We start from the raw sequence: 25,312 nt of genomic DNA, 5'->3' as shown, positions 1-25,312 counted from the left end.
TATTTGTATCTAGTGCCATCTTAAAAATAAGAGTCCCACTAAAAAAGAATAGGGAAAAGGAATAGACATTTATTAAATGTCCACTATGTGCCAGACACTGTACTAAGTGCTTTATAAATATTATTTTATTTGATACTCACAACAGCTCTGTGAGGTAGGTACTTTTATTATTTCTATTTTACAGTTGAGGAAACTGAAATAGACACAGAACAAGTAACTTGCCCAGTCACACAAGTATTAAGTGTTTGAGACTCAGTTTGTACAGGTCTTTTTGACTCCCAAGCCTAGTGTTCTATCGTACCACCTTGCTGCCTCTCTGGTCCCCCCGTCCCCCTCCCCCCCCAAATAAATAAAGTTTTAATTCTATTAATTTAAAAAGACAGAGATGTTGGCAGTACATTTATATTTTCATCAAGAATGGTTAAACTTTATAATTAAACAATTTAAACACTTGTTAACTTGAGGCTATAAAAGTTTTAAATTTTTAGTCAGGATAAATTTTGAATATTGCCTTTTGCTCTTTACTACCAATAATGAGGAGGTTTGGACTCATTTGAGCCCTGTTGATAAGTAGGATGCCAAACCATGATGGTTTTTCCTTTTAAGAACTGCAGTATTGGGGCAGCTGGATGGCACAGTGGATAGAGTACCAGCCCTAATGTCAGGAAGACCTGAATTCAAATATGACCTCAAGACAATTAATACTTCCTAACTGTGTGACTCTAAGCAAGTCACTTGATCCTAATTGCCTCAGCAAAAAACCCAAAAAACCTGCAGCATTAACATGAAATTCAGAAACCATGTTTGAACTTTATTCTGAGACAGCACTGTTATTTCCATATTGTAAAACCTAGTGTATTCTTAACACTTCCAATATACTGGATTTTCATTGCTTTTACATGATCTAGTGTTTACTAACATCTTGACTAAATTTACTAAATCTAGTGTTCGATTTATAAGAAAATTATCAAAGATTGTTTACAATATATCCCACCTTTGAGGTATTTTAAGAAGTTACATTTGGTCATTGGAATAAATATAGTTGTAGTTTTTTTTTTTTTTTCATTTTTCATTACTTTTTAAAAATACTCTCTCAAATTTTAGCATCCATTACCTATTTTAAGACTTGTTTTCCTGAAGTAATCACTTTGAGGTAATAAATACCAATACCAAATTTGTTTTATTTTTCCCACTTAAGAAAAAAAAGTGAATTATAATATGTTGAGATAACTATATAAAAAGGAATGAATCCTATCCTGGTAATGCCCCTTCTCCATGAAAAGTTACAGATTTGTCCATTTCAGGTTCTGTGACTCTTTCTAAACAAGGTTGATTTAATTTTAGAAATTTTAATAAGTCTTTTTTTTTTTTTTTTTTTTTAGGGATATGTGTATGTATGTGCTCTTCATGGATTTTTCATGCTTACTGAATTAAAAATAAACTCCTTTTGTGCACCTGGAAGGCAGAGAGCAATTAGGAAGCCTTTACTTATCTATTATATTAACAAAATTGAGCAGAACATGAGGCTGCCCTGATGTTAATCATGATGTTAATCATGATGTTTAAGTTTTCTTTGAAAGTTGAAAGATCTGGTTATATACTCAGTAGAATCCCAATATTTATTTCATCATTCTTTGAGATGTTATTTTCTTTTCAGTCCATATCTTTCCTTCAGATCTATAGAACAAGTAGCAACAATATTCTCCAAGTGAGACTTGGATTTAGAAAGCTGTTTAAATTTCAGTTTCAAAATGTCTTTTTATAATAGCTTTTCTTTGACTTATAAGCCAGGTAATTTTATTAAAATTTAAATTGTCAATATTTTAAAATTTGTTTTTAATAGATTAATGAGCTCTCTGAGGAAGAGGAAGAAGATGAAAAGCTAGAGCAATCAGAAGAACTTCCAGAAGATTGTTCAGAACAATCTAAAGAAATGCCAGAGGTGGTACACTTGAGGATGACTGAGAACATACTGGAATCTAATAGTGTTAAAGCGTCAACAAGGTAAGGATTCATTTATTAAAATCTTGATTTTCAACTTTTGATCTCTGCATGGGATTTTATCTGGTGCCAAGATTGTGCCAGTTGAATAAAGGAAGAAAAAGAAGTGATTTTTAAAAATTGAAAATAATGAAAATATTTATTTATGGCATTCTGGCAGGTGACAACTAAACCTTCAGGGTAGTTGAGGGCCTGTGATTCCATCCATTTCTCAGAGCTTTAGCTTCTACTGTCTGGAAATTGAGTTTAGTAGATGAAGGTTAAATTTTTGGAGGGGAGATGAGTCGCTCTAGATTCTCTCTGGTGCATCATTGTTTCAGCATGAGTAGAGAGGAAGGCAAGAGCAGAATTCTTATGTGAAGTAATTAAAAATATACATAGTTTTAATTTACTGAGTACTTTTTTTGCAATAACCTTATCAAATAAGTAGTGAAGAAGTTAACTTGTGTCATGAAGCTGGGACTTAAAAAAATATATTGTCGAGTTCTCTGTTTTTACACACCTTTATACATCCTCTTGTCTGCAAAGTAACATGACTTTCAACGTGTTTCACATTAAAGAGGTGACACAGCTACACTCTGGTTTACTATTTATGATTATAAATTTATGGCAACCAATTTAGGTAGGCACTGAAATCAAATGGCTTTGGTATAACAAGTATGTCACTGATAAATGGAAGTAAAGTGTTATTTTAAAGTGCTTATTAATTCCCCAAACACGGAAGTGTGTTACTTTTCTTTAAAAAGACAGTCATTATGACTTGTAGAAAATTTTGGAAACATTTTATTTCTGAGAGCTGTTAGCTTACCAGTATCACTTATTAAAGAAGCTTGCATTTAAATTCGTTCTTTGAAAATCATTGTCATGAATAATGAGGAAGGGAATAAAGAAAACTAAAGATTTTAAAGTTTATTACATATGTATTACTTCTGCATAAAATAGCTCCTCAAATGAAATGATATCTATGACATGTTTTATATATACTTGAAGGCTTTAGTTTCCTTGAAGTACCTGGGAGCTCCATTCAACCACTGCAGATTGCAATCCTTCAGTGTATCAATATACATAGTACAAAATATCAATCAGTGGCTATTTAGTAGCTCATAATCAAGAATTGCTGTGGCTGTAAAATTCATTATGAAGTTGTTGTCCTATTGATTTAGAGGAGCTTAAGTTCGCTCAGTTGGTTCTCAGTCTCTGGTGATAGTTAACCCATCTTATCACTAGGTCTACAAGAAGCTTTTCCAGCCTGGTAGGACCTACCAGAGCATAGCCTCTTCTGAAATGGCTTTTGAAAATTTAGAATTACTGCCAAGCTGTAGTTGGCCATTGCTTTCTCTAGTAGGGACTCTTAATAAGAGGATAAATACTTCTCGATGGCTTTTCAGAACATAAGTAGACAAGGATTTTAACATCTGAGAAGTCCCATTCCCTTTCTGTATAATTTCTGTTTGTGACAGTGAACCAAATGATGCCATTTAAAATGTTTTTCAGCAGTGACTTTTAGTGGCTATATGTCATTGGCTAAATTCACCTCAGTAGCTTTTGTATTCTAGATATATTCATCCTTTTGGAAGTGAGTTTTTCAGTTTTGTCCCCCTTCAAATCCCATGGCATACATTTTGAAAAATATGATCTCTGCATATATTGATTACATACTTTTCTGAGTTGCAGTTGATTTTTTTAACCCATGATTTTTCTTCATGATTTCCTTTTGACACCTTTTTCTATTCACTTTCATCTAAGGATTCCTTTACTGTTCTTAATTCACCAAGCAATTAATAGCATACATACTATGTGAAAAACACAGGAAAATATAATGTAGAGTTTTATGTATAATATGTAGCTTGGTTTTTAAATGAATATGAAGATAATTTAAGACATGGTTTCTCTACCTTTAGGTCCTTATAGTACTTTTCACAGTTGCATAGCACTTTAAGGTTCAGAGAACACTTGCAATCTAGTCGAGCATGGGGCAATGATAATAAGTATGTAAACTATTCAATAGTTAAAGTTAGTGTTCTTAAAGGTTTTTACCATTTCTCTTTCCTCATGTGACCTTCTTATTTATTGCTATAGGTAAATGACTACTAAATAGCAGTTTTTACACGGTGTTCTTTCTAGTGAAGGTATTTTTGTTTTTTAATAGATGGAACTTAAGTAATAGTACTTTACTTAATTGGTTCTTATAGATTCTGTAGATGAAAAACTTCATAGAAATAGAATCTGAAGTTTTTGCCATCAAATTCATCTCTTTAGAGAAAATACTGTTTTGACTCAGGAAATGAGCTTTTAAAAATCTTGTACATTACTTGTTCCTATAGTAAATTTTTATCATATGAAAATCATTTCAAGCAACTTGGGATGTTTGCCCAAGAGAACATAAAATTTGACTGGGTATTGAGAAGTAATGTAAGAATGGGGGGTGGGGGGAAGAGGCAGAGGAGGGAATAGGAAAAGAACCATTCTTGGTTCTCATACAATATGTAATTTCAAGTATTTGAAGGCTTGTGACATAGAATAAAGATGAGATTGATTCTTCTTGGTCTTAGAAAGTAGAAAAAATAAAACCATTAGGAAAACTTAGGGAAGCTGATTTCAGCTTCTTTTTTCTTTCTTTCTTTCTTTTTTTTTTAAATATAACTTTTTATTGACAGAACCTATGCTTGGGTAATTTTTTTTTTACAACATTATCCCTTGCACTCACTTCTGTTCCGACTTTTCCCCTCCCTTCCTCCTCCCCCAGATGGCAAATAGTCCTATACATGTTGAATATGTATATCTTAGATACAATATATGTGTGCAGAACCGAATAGTTCTCTTGTTGCACAGGAAGAATTGGATTCAGAAGGTAAAAAATAACCTGGGAAGAAAAACAAAAATGCAAACAGTTTACGTTCATTTCCCAGTGTTCTTTCTTTGGGTGTAGCTGCTTCTGTCCATCCTTGATCAATTGAAATTGAGTTAGTTCTCTTTGTCGAAGAGATCCACTTCCATCAGAATACATCCTCAAACAGTATCATTGTTGAGGTTTATAATGATCTCCTGGTTCTGCTCCCTGTTTTTCCACATCCATCCCCTCCAATATTCCGCATTACCTTTCCCTGTCATTCTAGTCAATCTAACAGGTGTGTAGTGGTATTTCAGACTTGTCTTAATTTGCATTTCTCTGATTAATAATGACTTGGAGCATATTTTCATATGGCTAGAAATAGTTTCAATTTCTTCGCCTGAGAATTGTCTGTTCATATCCTTTGACCATTTATCAATTGGAGAATGGCTTGATTTCTTATAAATTAGAGTCAATTCTGTCTATATTTTGGAAATGAGGCCTTTATCAGAACCTTTGACTGTAAAAATGTCTTCCCAGTTTGTTGTTTCCCTTCTAATCTTGTCTGCATTAGTTTTGTTTGTACAAAAACTTTTCAATTGGATATAATCAAAAATTTCTATTTTGTAATAAATGATGATCTCTAGTTCTTCTTTGGTCATAAATTCCTTCCTTTTCCACAGGTCTGAGAGGTAAACTATCCTATGCTCTTCCAATTTATTTATAATTTCATTCTTTATGCCTAGGTCATGAACTTATTTTGACCTTATCTTGGTGTATGGTGTTAAGTGTGGGTCAATGCCTAATTTCTGCCATACTAATTTCCAATTTTCCCAGAAATTTTTGCCAAATAATGAGTTCTTATCCCAAAAACTGGGGTTTTTGGTTTTGCCAAACACTAGATTATTAAAGTTATTGGCTATTTTGTCCTTTGAACCTAATCTATTCCATTGACCAACTAGTCTATTTCTTAGCCAATACCAGATGGTTTTAGTAACTGCTGCTTTATAATATAATTTTAGATCTGGTACAGCTAGGCTACCTTCATTTGATTTTTTTTTTCATTAATTTCCTTGAAATTCTTGACCTTTTGTTTTTCCATATGAACTTTGTTGTTATTTTTTCTAGGTCATTAAAATAGTTTTTTGGAAGTCTGATTGGTATAGCGCTAAATTTTCAGCTTCTTAGAGGAAAATTTTCCTTGCAGTGCTGATAGAAAAGTGGAATGGGTCACTGTATAAGTTAAATTCCCTGACAGTGAAGATTTTCATTTGGAGAATATTTTAGAAGGTATTTGTACTTAGGAGTGGATTTGTACTCTTTACATCACAAATTTGTCATAGGAAAGCACTTTGAATACTTTAAAGCACAACTTGGGGAAGCTAGGTGGCACAGTAGATAGAGCACCAACTCTGAAATCAGGAGAACCTGAGTTCAATCTGTCCTCAGACATTTAACACTCCCTAGCTGTGTGACCCTAGGCAAGTCACTTAATCCCAATTGCCTTAGCCAAAAAAAAAAAAAGAACAACACAAGTATGAATGGTTATTATTACTAGCTCAATGAGCCTATCTAATGAAAAGAAGTGGTAGGACATAATTTTGTATTAGAATTAATTATTATTATTATTATTATTTTACTATAAACTCTGCCTATTTGCCAAGATATCAGATGCTTATTTTGGGGAACTGAGCAGAGTTATACAGGTAGAGAAGGTTAGAGCAGAAGACAGTTTTTTTTTTTTTTTTTTTTTTTTTTTTGGCTTGGCTTTTGACTGGTCCTCTTCCAAATGCAAACAGTCTCTGAATATACAAAACTCCCAAGAAACTTACATTTGCCAAATATAATGAGAATCATTTAGTTTATTTAAACAAATCCTCCAAGTAATATTCCCCTCTTGTGGATAGAAATATTCCTTGTGTGTTTATAATTAGAATGCAATGACATCATTCTGGAAGCTACATTTGTTCAAATGGAATTTTATGTACTTCGTTGCTTGTGAACATTTGTGATTGTTCTTGAATATATCTGCAATTCTTTGTTTTTAAAGGTACAGATTCTGAAGTAAGATAAATTGAGACTTTTTTTTTTTAAGAGGAGACTTCTTAATGTATATCTTTAGCCCAAAACACACAAATATCATTTTTTTTTTTTTTGTTAGTATACATAAGGATTTTGGAAGCTAGTGTTAATGTTCTCTAATGCTATGTTTTTTTTTTTTTTTTTTTTTTTTTGGTGAGGCAATTGGGGTTAAGTGACTTGCCCAGGGTCACAGAGCTAGGAAGAATTAAATATCTAATTAACTTTGAATCTCTATATCTGCTGTGACACTTGGTTCAAAAAAGTATAACTTAAGATTTTTAAAGAAAAAAATTGTAAAAGATTTTTAAAGATAGCTTTGTAAATTCCTTTTATTTTCCAAATGAGTAAACAGACCTAGCCACTGAGAGTAGTAAAGTAACTTTTTTCTAAGGTCACAGTTAATTGGAGGGATTATGATTTGAAAACAATATTCCTAACTGCAAGTCAGTGTTTTTTCTTTTTTTGTGCTGCTAAATTAAAATCCTTTACTTCAACAAATGGAATGTGGAGGCTCTTTGAGTTCAAGGAGTTTAAAAATGAGGAGAGCTGATTGGTTTCTTTTTTCTTTTCTTTTTTTTTTTTCCAACAAATATCTCTCAAAATGAGTAATTATGTGATATTCCAATTCCTGAATAGAGATGAAAAGGAAATTTGCATATAATTCATGTTTCTAAAAGCAATTTAATGAGTATTGGGATCCACTTTTTCTTTTTTTTATGAGAAAAGTCTTAGATATGTGTTAGAGCTGCTCTCTCTTTTTAGGGGTTTCAGGATAATGATAGGTGCTGAGCAAGGTTGTAATTTGTTTTCTTCTTTTCCAGTATAGCATCTTGGCTAATTGTATATTATAGTGTCTATAATATAGTAGCACTAGTAACTGGTTGAAGAGAATGAGTTAAATTGTGTGATTTATTAGTTGTAAAGGGTTTGGCCAGTAATGCTGTTACTTTGGGACTCTCTTAACCCAGATGGATGAAGACATTGGGAAAAGAGCAGGGGAGTCTTTTGTGGTAACTTTAAAGATTAAAAAAAAAAAAGAAAGAAAGGAAATAACACAGGATGGTAGCCTATTTGGAGCAGTGCCAGGAGAATGTTGTTAAGTTATTCCTTTAAGTAAAGATCAGAAGTTTTGTGGAGGTGCTTATGACTTGGTATTCTAAACATGAATGTAAATACTTTGCTTTTGGGAGAGGTAAAATAAAACTCTGTTACATACAAAGATCCTAACAAGGACTTAACTGTTATTTGTAAAATCTGAGTTCAGATCTTACTTAATAATATCAAGAGAATTAGTAGCTGTTTGCCTCAGCTTCCCCATTTCTAAAGCGGGAATAATAGTGCCTACCTCCTAGTTATTTAAGAAAATAATGAAATAATTTTTATAAAGTTCTTTAGAAACTTCAAAGTCATACATGTTGCCAAATGTTAGTATTCTTGATGTTTAGATGTATATATTCTGTAGCAATCAATATTGATTTATATTCTCCAGGCTGAGAAAGAATAATAATGGCAGTTAGAAAATTCCTAAAAATTGATGTTGTTACAATAAACAAACAGAATGAAAATTTGTGTTCTAAGACATATGTTTTAAAGATAATTCAGTCAAATCTTATTTTGAAGGTGATTAAAGTGAAATGCAGTGTGGGATGGTGGAGCAAATGCTGGATTTGTTGGACCTTAGTTCAGATTCTAGCTCTGGTATTTATTTACTACTATTTGGGTGATCTTGGGCAAATCACCTACAATCTCTGGGCCTCAGTTTCTTTACTGTAAAATGAGAAGGTTGTTGGATTAAAGGAATTCTAAGGTTTCTTTCAGGTCTAGATCGGTGATCTAAAATTATTGGATATTATAACTGCAGTTTGAGAATTCTCTTTTCTAAAATGGAACTCATTGGACACAAAGATTTCTAATTTCTTTTCTAATTCTCAGAATTTGTTTATGGAGCCATAAATAAGACTATAGGTAGACCTGGTAGCCTATTGTTTTAATAAAGTGGTTGCAATATTTAATTTGGTAATTTCTTTTTTTAAAAGGGAAGAGAAAAAAATGTATCTTTTACTTTTTTTAGGTTTAAAAGGCCTATGTTTTATAATTGAGATGAATTCATTGATTTGTTATGTGCTTAATGTGTATTAAACTAAGTTATTGTGATACAAAAGTTTAAAAAAAGATATGTGTTATCCAGACTCTCAGAGAGCTTTCATTCTATAGGGACCTTTTGTTTTTTAATATCACAAAAAGCATCTACCTTAAAATCAGAAGAAATCATCTTGTAAAATGGTGATAATTAGGATATTTTTCTTTATTATATATATATATGTATATATAATATATGTTTTTTTTTTCAAAACACATGCATGGATAATTTTTCAACATTGACTCTTGCAAAATCTTATGTTCCAATCCTGCCCCCCCTTCTCCTCACCCCCTCTTCTACATTGCAAATAATCCAATATATTAGATCTTTTTTTTTTAATTTATTTTACCTGAACCTTTAATAGTCTGGCCATTTTGTACTTGTTTTCTACTTGTTCATTTCTTATATTTGTTAAAAATCAACTTGACATTTATGTCCTTTATGTGAATGAATGAAATTATGGTTCCTAAGAGACTATCTAATAAGAGCTTGAAGGGACCTTAGATCTATGATTGGCTAGATTTTTTTTTTTTTTTAAATCAATCTTACATGTTATTGTATGTGGCATCTCACTCAGATTTCTGATTGTGCTCCACCTAAAAAGCAGTAAAGTATTTGGGTGTGCTCCATCTAAAAAGCAGTAAAGTACTTGGAAGGACATTTTTGGAGTGTTGATTGGGTAGCTTCTTGTCAGTAGTGACCTCATGTTGCAGTCTGCTATTTAGACTGCAGAGTTTAGCACAGCTCTGTCTAGAAGTATTTAGCCTTTGGAAGGTAGCCACTGAAGTCAAACTCAGTAATTTTCATAAGCATTTATTAACTTGCCATTATGGTTTTTCAAATGAAGTCCCTTTATCAGAAATGTACAGTGGGAATAGCTACAATAATCAGAATGACCTGCAAGGTTCTGTTACAGAGGTGAGTTGATCAGAATAATTTTGGTATAGCTAGGATATGGAGGAAACAGTTTATTATGATTATATATTTATTTTAGGAAACTCTTGGCCTTATAATTTGATGATATTCCAGTTATAATTTTAGTAGCAAAAAAATATAAATTTAAAGTTATTTATGGTTTCTAAAAAATTACTGGTGGTATAAGCTGATCTTTTAAAATAGTTAACAGAAGAGAACATCAAGCAGGAATTTATTTAGTAGTTAGAGCTGCAAAACACTTGATTAAAGATTAAAGAAATATATGTCCCTTGTGATTTATTTAGTATATATCTCTCTTGCTTTGTTATTTTGTACTAAGGCTAATGAATATAGCCATGATATAAATAACACATGATTAACATTTTTGAATTGAGAGGCTGTGTGTAGCATCTATCTGCAGAATCTATAAGTAGTTTGATTGAAAAATGTTTTAGGATTATGTGTGTGCTAATCTAGAATTCATGCCCTGTTTTTAGTCATATGTATAGGTAGTTACTATAATCAGAGTTATGCTGATGAATTGAATGACCATATTTTTTTAAGGCTGTTTCAGTATATTTGAGGATTTTTGTTAGCTTTGCTGGGTAGTGTAAGATCCTGAGAAGCTGGTTTAAACTAGAAAAAAAAAACTTATTAAAATGTTATGTCAGAAGTGTATTTCACACTCTAGATTTGTTTCATGTAACTACCAGCTCTTTGTTCTTCAGTAGTAACAAAAGATAAGTTGAATGATAAATATGGTCCAATTTGTATGTGGCCTTACACATGAAAATCCTATTTCATTTCATCCCTTCCTTTTTCACCAACCCCTAATTTGATATATTCTTCATGGATATTCAGTTTTATGCCTTTTGTTTTTACCTTTGAGTATATGTTACTGTTTATCTGCTTTTTCATAGCAACTTTTCATGATCTTTCAGCTGTTAAGTATATTAAATGTCTTTATTGATTATCTTATAAACTTTTTATTGGTGTTCCGATAAGCCAACTTGATTAGCATTTTATGTAATATTGTATTTTTTATGTAATTTAGAGGAATGAAGGCATTAAAACCTAAATTAAGCTCCTTAGCTAATTGTATAGATCAAAACAAACTGGTATTCTTATATCATCTTCTCTTATTCGTAAATTAAATGACACATTGAAAGGAAGTAAAGGGACAGAAGAATGTGGCTTTGGAATAGACTTTTTTCCTTGGAATTTTTCAAAAGAGGGGAAGTTAAGTATTTTTATTTTGAACATTCTAACTACTGGCATTTCTGAAAAATTTTTATAGCAATCTTTCTTAGGAATTGTTGCCAAAAAAATTATGGCACAGATCAAGTTTTTAATATACCTTTAAATTTTCACTGGATTCACAAAGGTTACTCTAGTTTTTTGTTTTAGTCCTTCTAACCTCTTTTTAAGACTCACTCCCAAATATCACTATCAAGCCAGTAGATTTTGAAGGACTCAAACAAAAAGGAGAGTATCAAGAAAGTAGATTGGAAGGATTTAAATTTTGTTAAGATTCTGGATTTAGTAATCAATAAATATTTAAACAAGATAAAAAATTATTGCGTATTTAAAATAGAAACTTGGGGATCCATTTCTATTCCTGTTGCACTCTCTTCTTCTAGGACTTACCAGTGTCTTTTCTAAAATATATTTACCCAGAAGTGAGTCAACATAGTACTTCTTTAGCTGTTGAAGGGGGATTTATAGGGAGATTTATGTTTCATTTTCAAGATGTGTGACTCCAAGGCAGTGCTTCCAGTTATAAAGTTTAGAAGTAAAATTGTTTGAGCTTCAGGAATTGATTGCTTTAGCTGAAAAAAGTATTCTTTAGCTAGTTTTTTTTTTACAGTGCAGCAGGGATTTTGCTGTTTTAGAATAACAAGAAACTCTTGAAGTTTAAGTTTTGTTTGGGGCGTTATGGCATGATGGCTCACCTTTGGCCTTGCGACTACTTGAATTCTGTGATAGCTTATATGTCTCTGCAGAAGGTACCAAACATTTAACTCATATTTAGCTTATGTACCTCTGTGAGAAATAGGCTAATGGCTGCAATTCATTCAGTTTTGTATATATAAATAGGAGGGAGGTGGTTTATGAGCCTTTTTGTCAGTTTAAGTAAAGAATTTTAAGACTTCATCTTGAAAGTTACCATCTTAAAAAGTTTAGGCTAGAGGGAGTCAAGTTCCAGTTTTTAATGTTAGTAGATATAGATAGATTTTTTTTTTTAGTGGGTCTGGTTTGGCTGGTTGGAAGGAGCTAACTATGAGCTCTTTCTGAGCTTTGTTCTCACAAGCTACTGGCTGGGAACAGGACATTATAAGTAACATTATGGATGAAGATAATGTTCATTGATTTCCTAAATTTTTTTTAAAGACACCCCAGTCCACATTGACTGCATGAGAATAACAGGTTTATTTATATTTTATACAGTATTTTTACACACCTTATTTAATTTGATTTTCATAGGATCCATATATTGTTTCATTTGTACAGACAAGATTGTTCTAGAATTGCTTCTGTTCTAATAATAGCTCACATTAAATAGCAGTTTTGACATATATTTTATTATTTGATCTTTACAAAAACCTCACGAAGTAGATACTGTTATCCCAAATACAAATGAGGAAAATAAGAGTCACAATATTTGAGTGATTTGCCTAAGGTAATGCTGCTATTAAGTAATCTTTAGGTGTCATTTTGATTCTTTACTCCAGAATTGTTTCCACTCTTCTAGGATTATTACTTAAAATATATTATGGTTAACTTAAAAATAGACTTGGTTTTTTGGGGATATTTGAAGCAGTTGAACTATAAGTTTAAAACTTTACCCTTCGTTTAGGGTTGATTCTATGTAGCTGGTTTCTGTGAGAGGAAGGAAAAAGACTGCACTTACAGTAGTACGACATTCACAAATTTTTTGGAAGCTATTACCAGACTTGTAAACTTTTACTTGAGTAATGCTGAGCATTCGTGTAGATCAATTTTACAGTTGTTGTGTACATTTCTATAATTCTGTTTTAGAAAGTCTTAAGAAAGTACAAATGTAAATTGAAATCTAAGCAGGACTTGTAAATGTTAAGGTTCTCAGAGTCTTACTACATAGAATCAGTGATGTTAGTAATCAGAATAAATTCTTGACGTGTTTCATGAGAGGATCTTTGAGAACTTTTAGGATGTTTAATTTCACAACATCCTAAAATAGTAATCATAAACAATACCTTACATATGCATAAGAAGTTTATTTTTAGTACAGTGCCCTCACCTATCTTATTTCATTTGATCTTAGCATTCCTATCAAGTTGGTTGGGCAGGTGGTCCTATTCCTACTCAACAGGTGATGAAATTGAGACACGGAGGTGAAATTATTTGTTCAGAACTTTGCCAGAACTTGAGCAGGGTCTACTAGGCCTCAGATCTTCTGACTCCTATAGTCACTATTAAGCATTCAAAGAATTCAGTTTTTTTTTTCCCCCCATCTTGTGATCAAGACATGTGGGAGTTAACTTATGTAGCATAACCAATAAGTCATTGGGCCCTAAAATAGATTTCCAATGCTTTATTATTTTCTCTAACTACTGGAGCATGTTTTTTTAACCTAGACAACTGTAGTGTGAAATGAACTTGAACTTTGACTTTCTTGGGCTGGTGTAGTTAAATTTGCAATCTTAATTTGGCATAGGTATTTCTTTTCCACATTTGTCATCTCTTAGGTATTTGTTTCTTCATGTTGTAAGTTTTTTAAAAACTGAAATTGTTTTGTAAAACCATTGACCAAAATTGCTTAAAAATTTACCTCAGCCTTTAAAAGTAAGGAGAGAAAAGTTACTCCTATGTGTAATTTTTACCAGGTTATTTGAAGCTAAGCTGTTGAATATTAGTTCTTTTCAGTTTTACTTATAAACTTCAAATATATGCACTATATTTTTTAGTAAAAAAAATTTTAGTAAAAAATTTTACTTTAGTAAGTCAAGCATAAAAAAGTGAGAAACCTATCCTTTCAGCTAAATAACCATCTATAAAAGGAAAAGTTTTACTCATGTGGGGAGACACATTAAGCCATAAACCATTAGAACCATTATTTTTTAAAAATTAAAAATACTGTGAATCTAGAAAATCAGCAAATAACGAACTTTTCATTAATAAAGAAGGCCAGCAGAAAGGATTGTATACAAAATGAATATATTTGCACATATCTTTTTAAAAAGTATGTCTGAAATGTAACATGTTAATATCACATTACTCTGCTTGACTGTGTCCCCTTCTAAACTTGGTTCTACTTTCTTTGTAGTTTTAAAATATTTCATTGATTGTCTTTTTTGTTATGAGGAAGAAATAATAGTATTACTACCCTGTACTTCATCTCATTTCTAGAAGACTTCTAAAATATAAGCCTTCTCTTGTAACAAATATAGTCAAGACAAAAGAAAAAAAATCCTTAGCTTTATATGAAAGTGTCTTATTCTGCATTTATATTTCTACCCCCATGAAGTAGAAAATACTATTTTGTCAATCTTTCAGAGTTGTGATTGTTCATTGCGTTGATTAGTGTTTTTTTTCAGAGCTTTTTCATTTATAATATTGATGTATTCTCTTCTAATTTTATTCATTTCACACTGTTAGTTCATACATCTTTAGATTTTTCTGAATTCATCCTTTTTGTCCATTCTCATAGTGCAATAATATTCTATTTCATTCATATTCCATTTCATAGTTGATGACATTTTGAACTTAACAAATATTTAATAAAATGAGCATTTTCATGAACAAAGTAGAACAGGAAAAAAGGATTATATGTGAATGTCTTACTATATATACTTTTCCTTTTGAGTAGATAATATTAATCACAAAACTTTGAGAGGTATTATGTTTTCCTTTTTTAACTTCTGACCTTCTTTCTATTTTCCTGGGTACTTGAAAACACAATCTCCCTCCTTTTTATTATTTTTGTCAGCCACTGACAGCTTCCTTGTTTTTCTTTTACTTTATTTCCCCAGCCTTCCACTATTTAAAAAAAAAAAAAAAAGCCAAAATTTTAAACAAATTTTTGTAGTCAAAATAAATCCCCTGCATTGCTGATGTCCAAAAATATGCCTCATTCTACATCTTGAATCCATCTTTAGTAGGATATTATCTTTTTTTAGGATATTTCACCATCTATGTTCTAGAATTATAGTTGGTCATTATATTGATCCAGAGATCTTAAAAGTCTTTTTCAAGTGGTTTTCCTTTATCTCTGATGTTGTCATTTCTTTGTCATTTCGTATGGCACAATAATATTACATTGAATTTAAGTTATATCAGTCATTCCCTAATACTGGGTACCCCCTTAGTTACTAGTTTTTTGCCACAACAAAAAATGCTGCTATAAATATATATATTTTTGTTCATATAAGTCCTTTAAAGATTTATTTGGTCTTTTGGGCAAATATGATTAGTAATGACCTCATTGATCCAAAAATATTATGTAGTTTATTTTTATGTAGTATTTTTTGTATTTATGTAGTATTATTATTATGTAGTAAATATTAACTTTGGGGAGTCAATTTTTTTTTCTTTTTTTTTGTAAACAATATATTTTTTCAATTATACATAAGAATACGTTTTCAACTTTCATTTTCATAAGCTTTTTGAATTCCAAATTTCTTATCTTCTTGGCCTCCTCTATAGGGCAAGCACTCTGATAAAAGTTATAGATATGCAGTCGGGTTAAACATATTTCCACATTAAATCATGTTGTGAAAGAAGAAATAGAACAAACCACAAAAAAACAAAAATTAGAAAAAAAATAAAATTAGTATGCTTTGAACTGCATTCAAACCACATGGTTCTTTCTTTGGATGTGGATAGCATTTTCTATCATGAATCTTTTGGAGTTGTCTTGAATCATTGCTGAAAATTGCTGAGAAGAATTAAGTCTATCATAGTTGATCATTTCACAATATTGCTTTTACTATGTATAATATTCTCCTAGTTCTCATTTCACTCAACATCATTTCATGTAAGTCTTTTAAAAACTTTTCTGAAATCTTCCTGCTTATCATTTCTTATAGAGCAATAATATTCTATTATATTCATATACCTCAGCTTGTTCAATCATTCCCCAGTTGATAGGCATTCCCTCAATTTTTAATTCTTTATTCAATTCTCAAATACTTCAGAATGACAATCAGTTCACAACTATTTCTATTAATAAAGTTAATTTCTGCTAATAGTGGATTATTGTGCCTGTTTTCCCATAGTCCTTCCAACAATTAACATATTTCTTTTTTTTTTAAATCATCTTTGTCAAATCTAATGTGTTTGAGGTAGAATCTCAGTTATTTTAATATGTATTTTAATTATTATTTGGAACATTTTTTCATATGGTTGTTTATAGCTTAGATTTCTGCCTTTTAACTATCTGTTCATATCCTTTTACTCTGTTGGAAAGTGGTGTGTGTATGTGTGTGTGTGTATGTGTGTGTTTTATATCAGATCTTTATTTTTAAAAATTGCAGCAAAAGATTTCCTCTGTTTCCTTGTCTAGTAACTGTTTTCTTTCTTATTCTTATGTACTGATTTTGTGCAAAGCCTGTTCAGATTTTTCGGGAGAAGCATTTATTTTCACTATCTCTTGTGATCATCTCTTTCCCTTTGATTAGGTTCTCTTTTCCTATCCTTATCTGTGAAAGATGTCTTTTCCCATTTTCCTTTAATTTGTTCATGATATAACTTTTATATTTAGGTTGTTTATCCATGTTAAGATCATTGTGCTATATTTTATGAGATGTTGATCTAAGCCTTATTTCTCTCAAGTCACTTCACAGTTTTTTGCATGCTAGGCATAGGAATGTTTAATGAATATTCACTGCCTGCCTGACAGTTACAGAGCGATGCTATATCCAACTATGATGTGTGGATGGCGGGGAGAGGGGTGATGGTGAGATTGAAAGTAGCTTGCAAGGCAGAACTTGTGTTGACATTAATAGAGATGACTATGCTGGATTTGACTCAGCCGATAACTGAAGTCTTGTATGGAGATATGGTTATCTTGTCACCTGTGTGTGATCTTTTGGCACTCTAATGAAGGGGAGTTGGTATAATTGATGGTTGAAGAAAAAAAGCAAATAGTAAGATATGATCAGATTCTAAAAGTTATCTTAGAAAATCTTTAATCATACCTTTTTTTAAATCAACTTAGTGAATTTTTCTTAATTAAAGTCTTGAATCAAGCTATTTGCTTTTCTGTTATATATCCATTTAATATGCAAGTAGGTAAAGGGTAAATTTATTTTACACATTGAAGGGACAGGTCTGTTTATGTGTCTGTCTGTCTATCTGTTGTTGCATATCTTTAGCCAGTTAGTTTCTGAAAAAAAGTATTTAATATAATTTTCTGAAAACATTCTTGGTTTAATGTATTTTCTTGATTGGTGAGAATGTATGTTACTTTATTCACTAATGCTGTTATTATTTTAATTCTTAAAAATAATCTTTCTTTGATTACAGTGCTCATATAACTCCCATCAACATCTTGCCAGCCTCTGCAGAGTAAGTAGCATATTTGTTATTTGTTGATCTATATATATATATATATAGATTATTGCCTTTACTTTATATCAAAACATTATATAAAATTTTGTGACATGTAAGTAATTAGTAATTATGACATAATTCTAGATAATAATTAAAATATATAAAATTATACACAATTTTAGATGCTTTTATAAATGCATATACATATACACTCATAAAATATTTTAAGTACTAGGAACTGTGAGAGGGAGGAAACTAAAAGTTGGAGAAATCAAGAAGGGTTTTATGTAGAAAATGGTATCTGAGCTGCTTTCTAAATGAAGAGGAATAGATTCCAGGCATGGGAGATGTTCAGTGAAAAGGGATGGGGTTAAAATAGTAGTGTATTTTCAGTGAAAAAAAAAAAAAACAGGCCATTTGACTGGATTGCAGAATGTGGGAGGGGGAATAATAAATTAGCAAGGCTACAAAGTTATGTTGGGGCCAGGTTGAAGAGCTTTACAAGCTACATAGAAGAGTTTGTATTTTATCTTAGAGTTACTAGGAAACCACCAGTGTTAGTTTGGGCAACTTCTAATGCAAGTTTAGTTGACTGAGTGTTGAGAGATTTGAGACGGGAAACGAATTAAGAAGTTATAATAATCTAAATGAGAGGTAATTAGGATCTGGATGGAGATGGTAGCTGTGTGAGTGGAAAGGGATTGGATTCAAGAGATATGAAGGAAAAACAGCAAGGTTCAGCAACTGAGTAGATATGTGTAGTTAAGAAAAGTAAAACATCATAGGTAGAGTCAAGATTACAAATTCTGAAAACTGAAAGGAAGTGGTGCCTTCAATAGCATTGCGAAAGTTGGAAGAAAAATGGAGTATATGTAGGAGAGAGCAACAAGAAATGAGTTCAGTTTAGGCATGCTTATTTTAAAGAATATGTCTGTGGGATATGGGTAAATCTTTTTTTTTTTTATACCTTTAATTGAATTTTCCTGATTGAATAAAGAATGAATTATCAGGATAACTCTCACAGTAGTATGCCAGTACCACACCATATTTAAGTGGAATCATCAATTATAGTAAATGGAAGAGTTTTGGATGCAGTAGATAAACTCACCTACCTTGGCAATATACTTTCCAAGAATGTACACATTGATAATGAGGTTGACATATATGTTGCTAGAACTAGTTAAGTGTTTATGAGGCTCTGAAGGAAAGTATGGGAGAGGAAGGTATTAGACTATCAAAATGACTAGCCTACAATTATAGAGTTACTTAAGTGTCTAAGGTAGAATTTTTGATTTGGTTCTTTTGGACTCCCAATTTCAGTGTTCTCTGATTACTCTTCCCCCCCCCCCCCCCCTCCTCCCAGTTAATAGTAATAGTATTCGTTTATATGTGTCATTTGTGTCATATTTCTATACTTTGTTTTCCCTAAGTAATCTCATTACTTTCCTTTTTTTTTTTTTTTTTTTTTTTTGAGGGGGGCTGCTGAGACTCTTGGAATTAAGCGACTTGTCCAGGGTCACATAGCCAGTAATTGTCAAGTGTCTGAGGTCAAATTTGAACTCAGGTCTTCCTGATTCAAGTGTTGATGCTCTATCCTTTGTACCACCTAGCTGCCCTAGTTTTAATTGCTATTTTTATACAAAAGAATTCTAAATTCCACATCAAGCTCTCATTTCTCTCCTGCGCTCCATCCAGCTTTTCAACCTTTACTTAAAAAACTTATTAGGTATGTTTTAATGTTATGTTTTGGCAATTTTTTCTTAAAACACATTCTCTCTTTTGTAGCATTTTAGAAAGAACAATTAGAGCAGCTGTGGAACAGCACCTTTTTGATCTGCAGAGCAGCATAGATCATGATCTAAAGAATTTACAACAGCATGGTGTGGGGCATAATAATGAAGCAAAAAATATAAATTGTGATGGAGAAGGATCTAATAACCAGTAAGAAACTGTTTATGTTTTGCTACTGCAGGAATGTAAAGCTGGCTTTAATGTGAAATTTAGTTTTTTTATTTTTAAGTAAAGTTTCTGCTTAAATTTACCAAATTCAACCCATTTTATTTAAAAGCAAAAGGTCAAATTTTTTTCTTAGCAGTGTCTTGTTATTGCTATCGCTTGTAGTATTTTACTGTGAAGCAGTACAGTATTTGTGTTCTCTCATAAATAGTTTTTCCAATTTGGAACAGTTCAGAAAATTGTATACCAATTGAAAAGACTGGGGAAATTCACAGATGCTTTAGGCCTTTGAGCTTTTTTTTTGTAGTTCTAAAGTTATGGTTCTGAGATTAAAAAAAAAAACTGTTGAAAATTGATTCATGAGGTATTATTACAAGAACTAAATGCAGATTATATGATAGGGTAGCAATTTAAGTGTGAGCTAAAGCTGAGAAATATTGAAAGATAAAAAGAGCAATCCAAATTAGTTTTTTTTGATAACATAGGTTGAATATGAGAGTACAGATATCAAGAAGTTTTGCTTGTGGAAATTATCTTCCAAAGGATACACTAGAAACAGAGTTCTTAGGACATTTTTATTTTGTTCATGGTAAAAGTGCTTAATTTATTCTAGTAAGTCAATGTGCACATTTGTGTTTACAACATGCTTCTCATTGTCGGACCAGTCAATTGATAAAGCAAATCATGTGTGCTGTCGGTGGCATTTTAGCATTGTTACGTTTGTATAGAAAAAGGCTGGCATAGTTTCTTGAGATATTCCAAGATATTCCAGCCCATTTAAGTAATATTACCAATAATTATAATTTGTCATATTTTATCTTTTGCAAAGAGCTATGTAAATATTATCTCATTTTATCCTTACAACACCCCTGGGAGGCAGCTGTTGTTTTATCATCCTCATTTTACAGATGAAGAAACTTAGGACATATATGATTTGCCCAGCCTTATACACTTAGTAAGACAGGATATGAACTCTGATCTTGATGACTCTGGGTCTGGTACTTTCTTCATTATGCCATCTTGTTAAATAAGGCAAGTCTGTAGTAACTAGCCATTCTGATTAATTTCATAGAGGAATATAATAATAAATTTTTACACTCTTCTATCAATTCCAATTACTAATTGATTTTATGTCTATATTTCATATTGTGAATGCAAAATTAGAATAACTTTTGACTCTTAGTTATTGATTACTTGCAGATAGAATAGCTTTTAAATAATTTTCAAAATATTTCCAAATGGTTTAGCAAACTGTGCCTTTTTAGCCTGAAGAGTACAGATACACACAAATGTATGCCTGTTTAATTTTTTTTTTTTAACCATGTAGCCTAACAGTCTTTTTATCATCTTTGTTACTAGGGATGCTATTGCTGGTGATAATAATGCTAGTGAGAGTATCAGAGACTGCTCTGAAACATTGGCTAGCACAAATTTAGAAAATGAAGCAGTTCAGCCTGATTTTGCTTTTGAGAATGAAGAAAATGACCAGGTAAGACAAAGTCAGCTTTTCTGATTTTCTGTCATATACTGTTTCACATTCTTCATTTTCTCATGTTTTTCCTTTGACAATGGTTATAACTTAGTATCTTCACTAACAGATTAGTGTAGCATAGAAGTTATAGCTCTTTCACAATTTGCTTTTTATGTTGTTGTTGTATAAATTGTTCTTTTTCTGCTCATTTTCTTCATCTGTTTTTAAAAGCTCTTAAAAATGTTCATTTTTATGATATATATGTCATAGAATAAATTGTACTTTTTGTTGTGACCACTTCACTTTGTATCAATTTAAGTCTTTTTTACAAGTTTTAAAAAACATCTTTTTCCTTTTTTCCATGCTTTCTTATAACAATAAAGCATAACACCATATTCATATATTATAACTTACTCAGCATTTCATTTGTTTTTTGGAATAATATTTTATTTTTTCCATAACATGTAGGGAAAATTTATAACATTAAAATTTTAAAATGTTGAATTCTAAATTCTTTCTCCCCCTTCCCCTCTGCCTTTCAAATTGAGACAGCAGGCAATTTGTTAAAAATTCTAGTAAGTTTTTTATATACCTTGGTAAGTGCCATAAAATAAAGCTTCATTTGTTATTTTGTTGATTGTCTCAACTTAAGAAAATGATAGATAAAAGGTTAGTGATATTGGGTATACTGAAAAATGTATCATGATACATTTTTCTCTCTTAGAATGCTGGTTAAATAAACATTTATTGGCATACCACTGCTTGTACTCATTCATAGGTGCACTTATCAGCATATTGTATTTTCTCATAATCTCTCCAACATTTATTGTTTTCTTTTTTTGATTATCTTTACCATTCTGATGGTAATGAGATAAACTTTCCTAATTTCTTTAATTTGCATTTCCCTAATTAGAACATCCTTATGTTCCCATTGAATTTATTGGAAAGGATTTTAGTTATTTCTCTTATGAATAAAATATAGCTCTTGATTTTAGATATATAATGCTTATCACATAAACAAAGATCCATTCATTCTATTCTTGATTTCATATATTTGATTATGAAACATGCTTCCATTACAGAGGGATGGACGATGGATTTAGCATGCAGAATCTCATACATACATACATAAATATGTGGGGAGACATACATACAGGTATAAATATGTTGAGAGGAGGAGAGGGAAGAGAGAGGGAGAGGGAGAAGAGGGAGAAAGAGAGGGAGAGGGAGAGGGAGAAAAAAAAGGAGAAGGAGAGGGAGGGAAGAAGAAAGGGAAGGAAGAAGGGAGGGAGGGAAGAAGAAAGGGAAGGAAGGAGGGAGGGAGGGAAGGGGGAGAGAGACAGAGAGAGACAGAGACAGAGAATGAATGAGAATGAATAATGAGGGATTGGTTTTTGACAAAACATACTTGTTACAAAAATTTGTTTCTATTTTTTAAATGAAAGGGGGGAAGATAAAATAGAATTATTGCATTTTTTAAAAATAGGTGCTACAGATATGAAATTTGAATATACTTGAAGATGAGTTCACTGAATCATTAATGTTATTTAACTGTTTTATATCATTACAAGAAATCTCTTACAGAGAGGAAGTAATCTGTAAATATTTGTAATACAGAAAGAAAAAAACATTCAATAAAACTTTTTTTTAAAGCACTTAATCAGATAGATTAGATCAGATAGTTTTTTGACATCAGGTAGATGTCAAAGAAAATTATTGCCATTAAATATTATTTTGAGTCATTAGAAACTCATTTAAATGAAATTACTGAGAACATTTCTATTCCATTTGCTGTTGTGTTTAAAGTTCAGTTTTGCTTACATTTTGTTTCAAGTTTCTAATTTTCAATTAAGACTTTTTTGATGTTAAAAGTTCTTAATCATAAACTAGATTAGAAATGCTTCTTAATTTGCATTTCCATTAAAAAATTGTGTGTATCGAATGCAGAAATATTTGGAATGTTTAGAAATGTTTAGAAATATTTCTTTGGTTACTGTTTTCTTGTAATAGTAATATTGTAGCATATTGTACAAGGCAGGCACTTGTAGTTGTCCTGAAAGAAAAGGCTTAAGAGAATACATACTGAAAGACAGATAGCTATAGTTGATATGTAAGAAATATCCAAAATATCCTCTCCTGCATGCTGGAAACAAGGATTAGAGGTAAGAGCGGTAGTACTAGCCATGTGATCTATGTAATTTCATTTGATACCAGTGATATCTTTTCATTGCTATAAAAAGATGTCCAGATAAACAGCTAAGATGGGCTGACTACAGCATACTGAAGAAATATGTCTTGGCCCTTAAAATAACTTTGTAATTGATAGTCTCCCAATCTGTTAAAAGAACTTGCTCCATCTTGATTGTGAGACCAGTTTTCTTCATTGTGCTGTATTGCTTCTCGACTTAAATACTTATGTATCTTTTGTTCAAGTTTTGGTGTGAACCATGAAATTTATGCTTTGTCCTAAGGATTTGAGTTATTGAGTTTTTGCATATACAATTATATTGGATTCTCTTCTTCCATAGTTTCTTTGTAATTGATTTGAATATTTATGTAACTCAGAATAATTTGTTCATTTATATTGACTCTTTAAACAGTATTGCTGTTACCATATACAATGTTTTCTTGGTTCTGCTCTCTTTGCTCTTACATTATTTCATAAAAATCTGTTTTTCTAGAATCAACCAGCTCATCATTTCTTAGAGCATAGTAGCATATACATACAGTAGTATATCACAACTTGAATGCCCATTTTACAATTGATAGGTATTTCCTCAATTTCCAGTTCTTTGTTACCACAAAGAAAGCTGCTATAAATATTTTATTTCTTTTCCTTTTTCTATATTCACCTTGGGAAACAAATCTAATACAGGGTTTTATAACTCTACAGGATTAATTTCAACTTGTTCTCCAAAATGGTTGGATCAGTTCATAGTTCTACCAGCAGTGTATTAATGTTCCAATTTTTCCATATCGCCCTCCAGCATTTGTTATTTTCCCCTTCTATCATTTTAAGTATGAAATGATATCTCAAACTTGTTTTTTTTTTTTGCATTCCCATATCAGTTGTTTTAGAGCACTTTTTCATATGACTACCTGTAGTTTTGATTTCTTCGTTTAAAAAATGCCTGCTTATATCCTTTGACCAATTATCAATTGGAGAATGATTAATATTCTTACAAATTTGACATAATTTTCTATATATTTCAGATATGATACCTTTATCTGAGAATCTGCATATAAAAATATCCTCCCTATTTTTTGCTTATCTTTTAATCTTAGCTATGTTGTTTTTATTTGTGCAAAATTTTGTCCATTTCACAATTCTATATCTTGTTTATAAGCTCTTTTCCTAAGTCTGGTAGGTAATGTATCTCTCTTTATATTTAGATTGTGTATCCATTTTGGTAAATAGCGTAAGCTATTGATCTATACCCAGTTTCTGTAAGACTTTCCAATTTTCCCAACAATTTTTACCAAATGGTAAATTTTTGAACCAAAATTACATGAGCTTAAATATTTACATTTGTCAAATATAATATTACTACAATCATATACTATTGTACTACTACTGTATTGTATGTCTATTCCGTTCTTTAATCTTCAAGAAGAAAACTCTTCTGGGGATTTCTTAAGGCGATAAGCATAAGAGAGTTTTAAGGAGAGACTTCATTTGGATATCCCCCTTATCTCTTCCTTTTAAAAATAGATATTTCTGTGTGCCATTAGGAGTAGAGTTATCCAGTTTTTTCAAGGGAAGAATATAATGAGCCATTTTAAGAATCTCTGTAACTATATTGACTTACTTTATAGTTAGGCCTAGAAGTATTTTATGTTAGTGTCAACTTATTATATGTACCATTAGTTATTTGACTCCTGATTTGGTAATGCTAGTTTTTAGTGCTAAACCAGCAAATTTGTCCATTATTTCTTTGATGCATTCTTCGGCATATTATTAACCTATGTTGCCCTTATCAATACATATCCATTGTGACCAAATTACAATATAATGAACTTGTTAAAAATTTAGTTTTAACAGCTTGAGACAACCACCCCCACATTGATTTGATAGGATTAACTGCTTGAGTGAGATTAGGGTATGGGTATCATCATTTAGGAAAGATTTGGAAACCTTTTTAGGATTCCCATATTATCTTTTATAAATCAACCATTAAGCTTATACTGTGTACTGGGCACTGGGGAACATGTACAACAGTGGGACAGCATCTGACATTGAGGAGTACATATATATATATATATTCTCCCTAAGGAGAAATAGTATGTAATCAGATTGAGGGCAAGAATTGTTTTCATTTTTTCTGTGTATTCTCCCTATGCTTACCTTAGTGTGCTTCCTTGATAAAGGATAAACAGGATACAC

At 31.3% G+C, this 25,312-nt stretch overlaps 1 protein-coding gene across 5 annotated transcripts in view; it reads left to right on the top strand.

Moving 5' to 3' along the window:
* FAM13B (family with sequence similarity 13 member B) overlaps positions 1-25,312 on the top strand; it is a 160,427-nt gene that overhangs the window by 108,729 nt on the left and 26,386 nt on the right. For all 5 annotated transcript variants that reach the window (XM_051978467.1, XM_051978466.1, XM_051978464.1 and 2 more), the window contains exons 7-10: positions 1,844-2,004; positions 17,475-17,516; positions 19,287-19,442; positions 20,817-20,946. In XM_051978467.1, coding sequence (XP_051834427.1) covers positions 1,844-2,004; positions 17,475-17,516; positions 19,287-19,442; positions 20,817-20,946 — 489 coding nt within the window. The remainder of the gene's footprint in view (positions 1-1,843; positions 2,005-17,474; positions 17,517-19,286; positions 19,443-20,816; positions 20,947-25,312) is intronic.

The sequence above is a fragment of the Antechinus flavipes genome, chromosome 2 (assembly GCF_016432865.1).
Source record: "Antechinus flavipes isolate AdamAnt ecotype Samford, QLD, Australia chromosome 2, AdamAnt_v2, whole genome shotgun sequence".
NCBI classification, from domain to species: Eukaryota; Metazoa; Chordata; class Mammalia; order Dasyuromorphia; family Dasyuridae; genus Antechinus; species Antechinus flavipes.
Note: the sequence above shows the minus strand (reverse complement) of the source record. Positions and strands in the feature narration are given on the sequence as shown.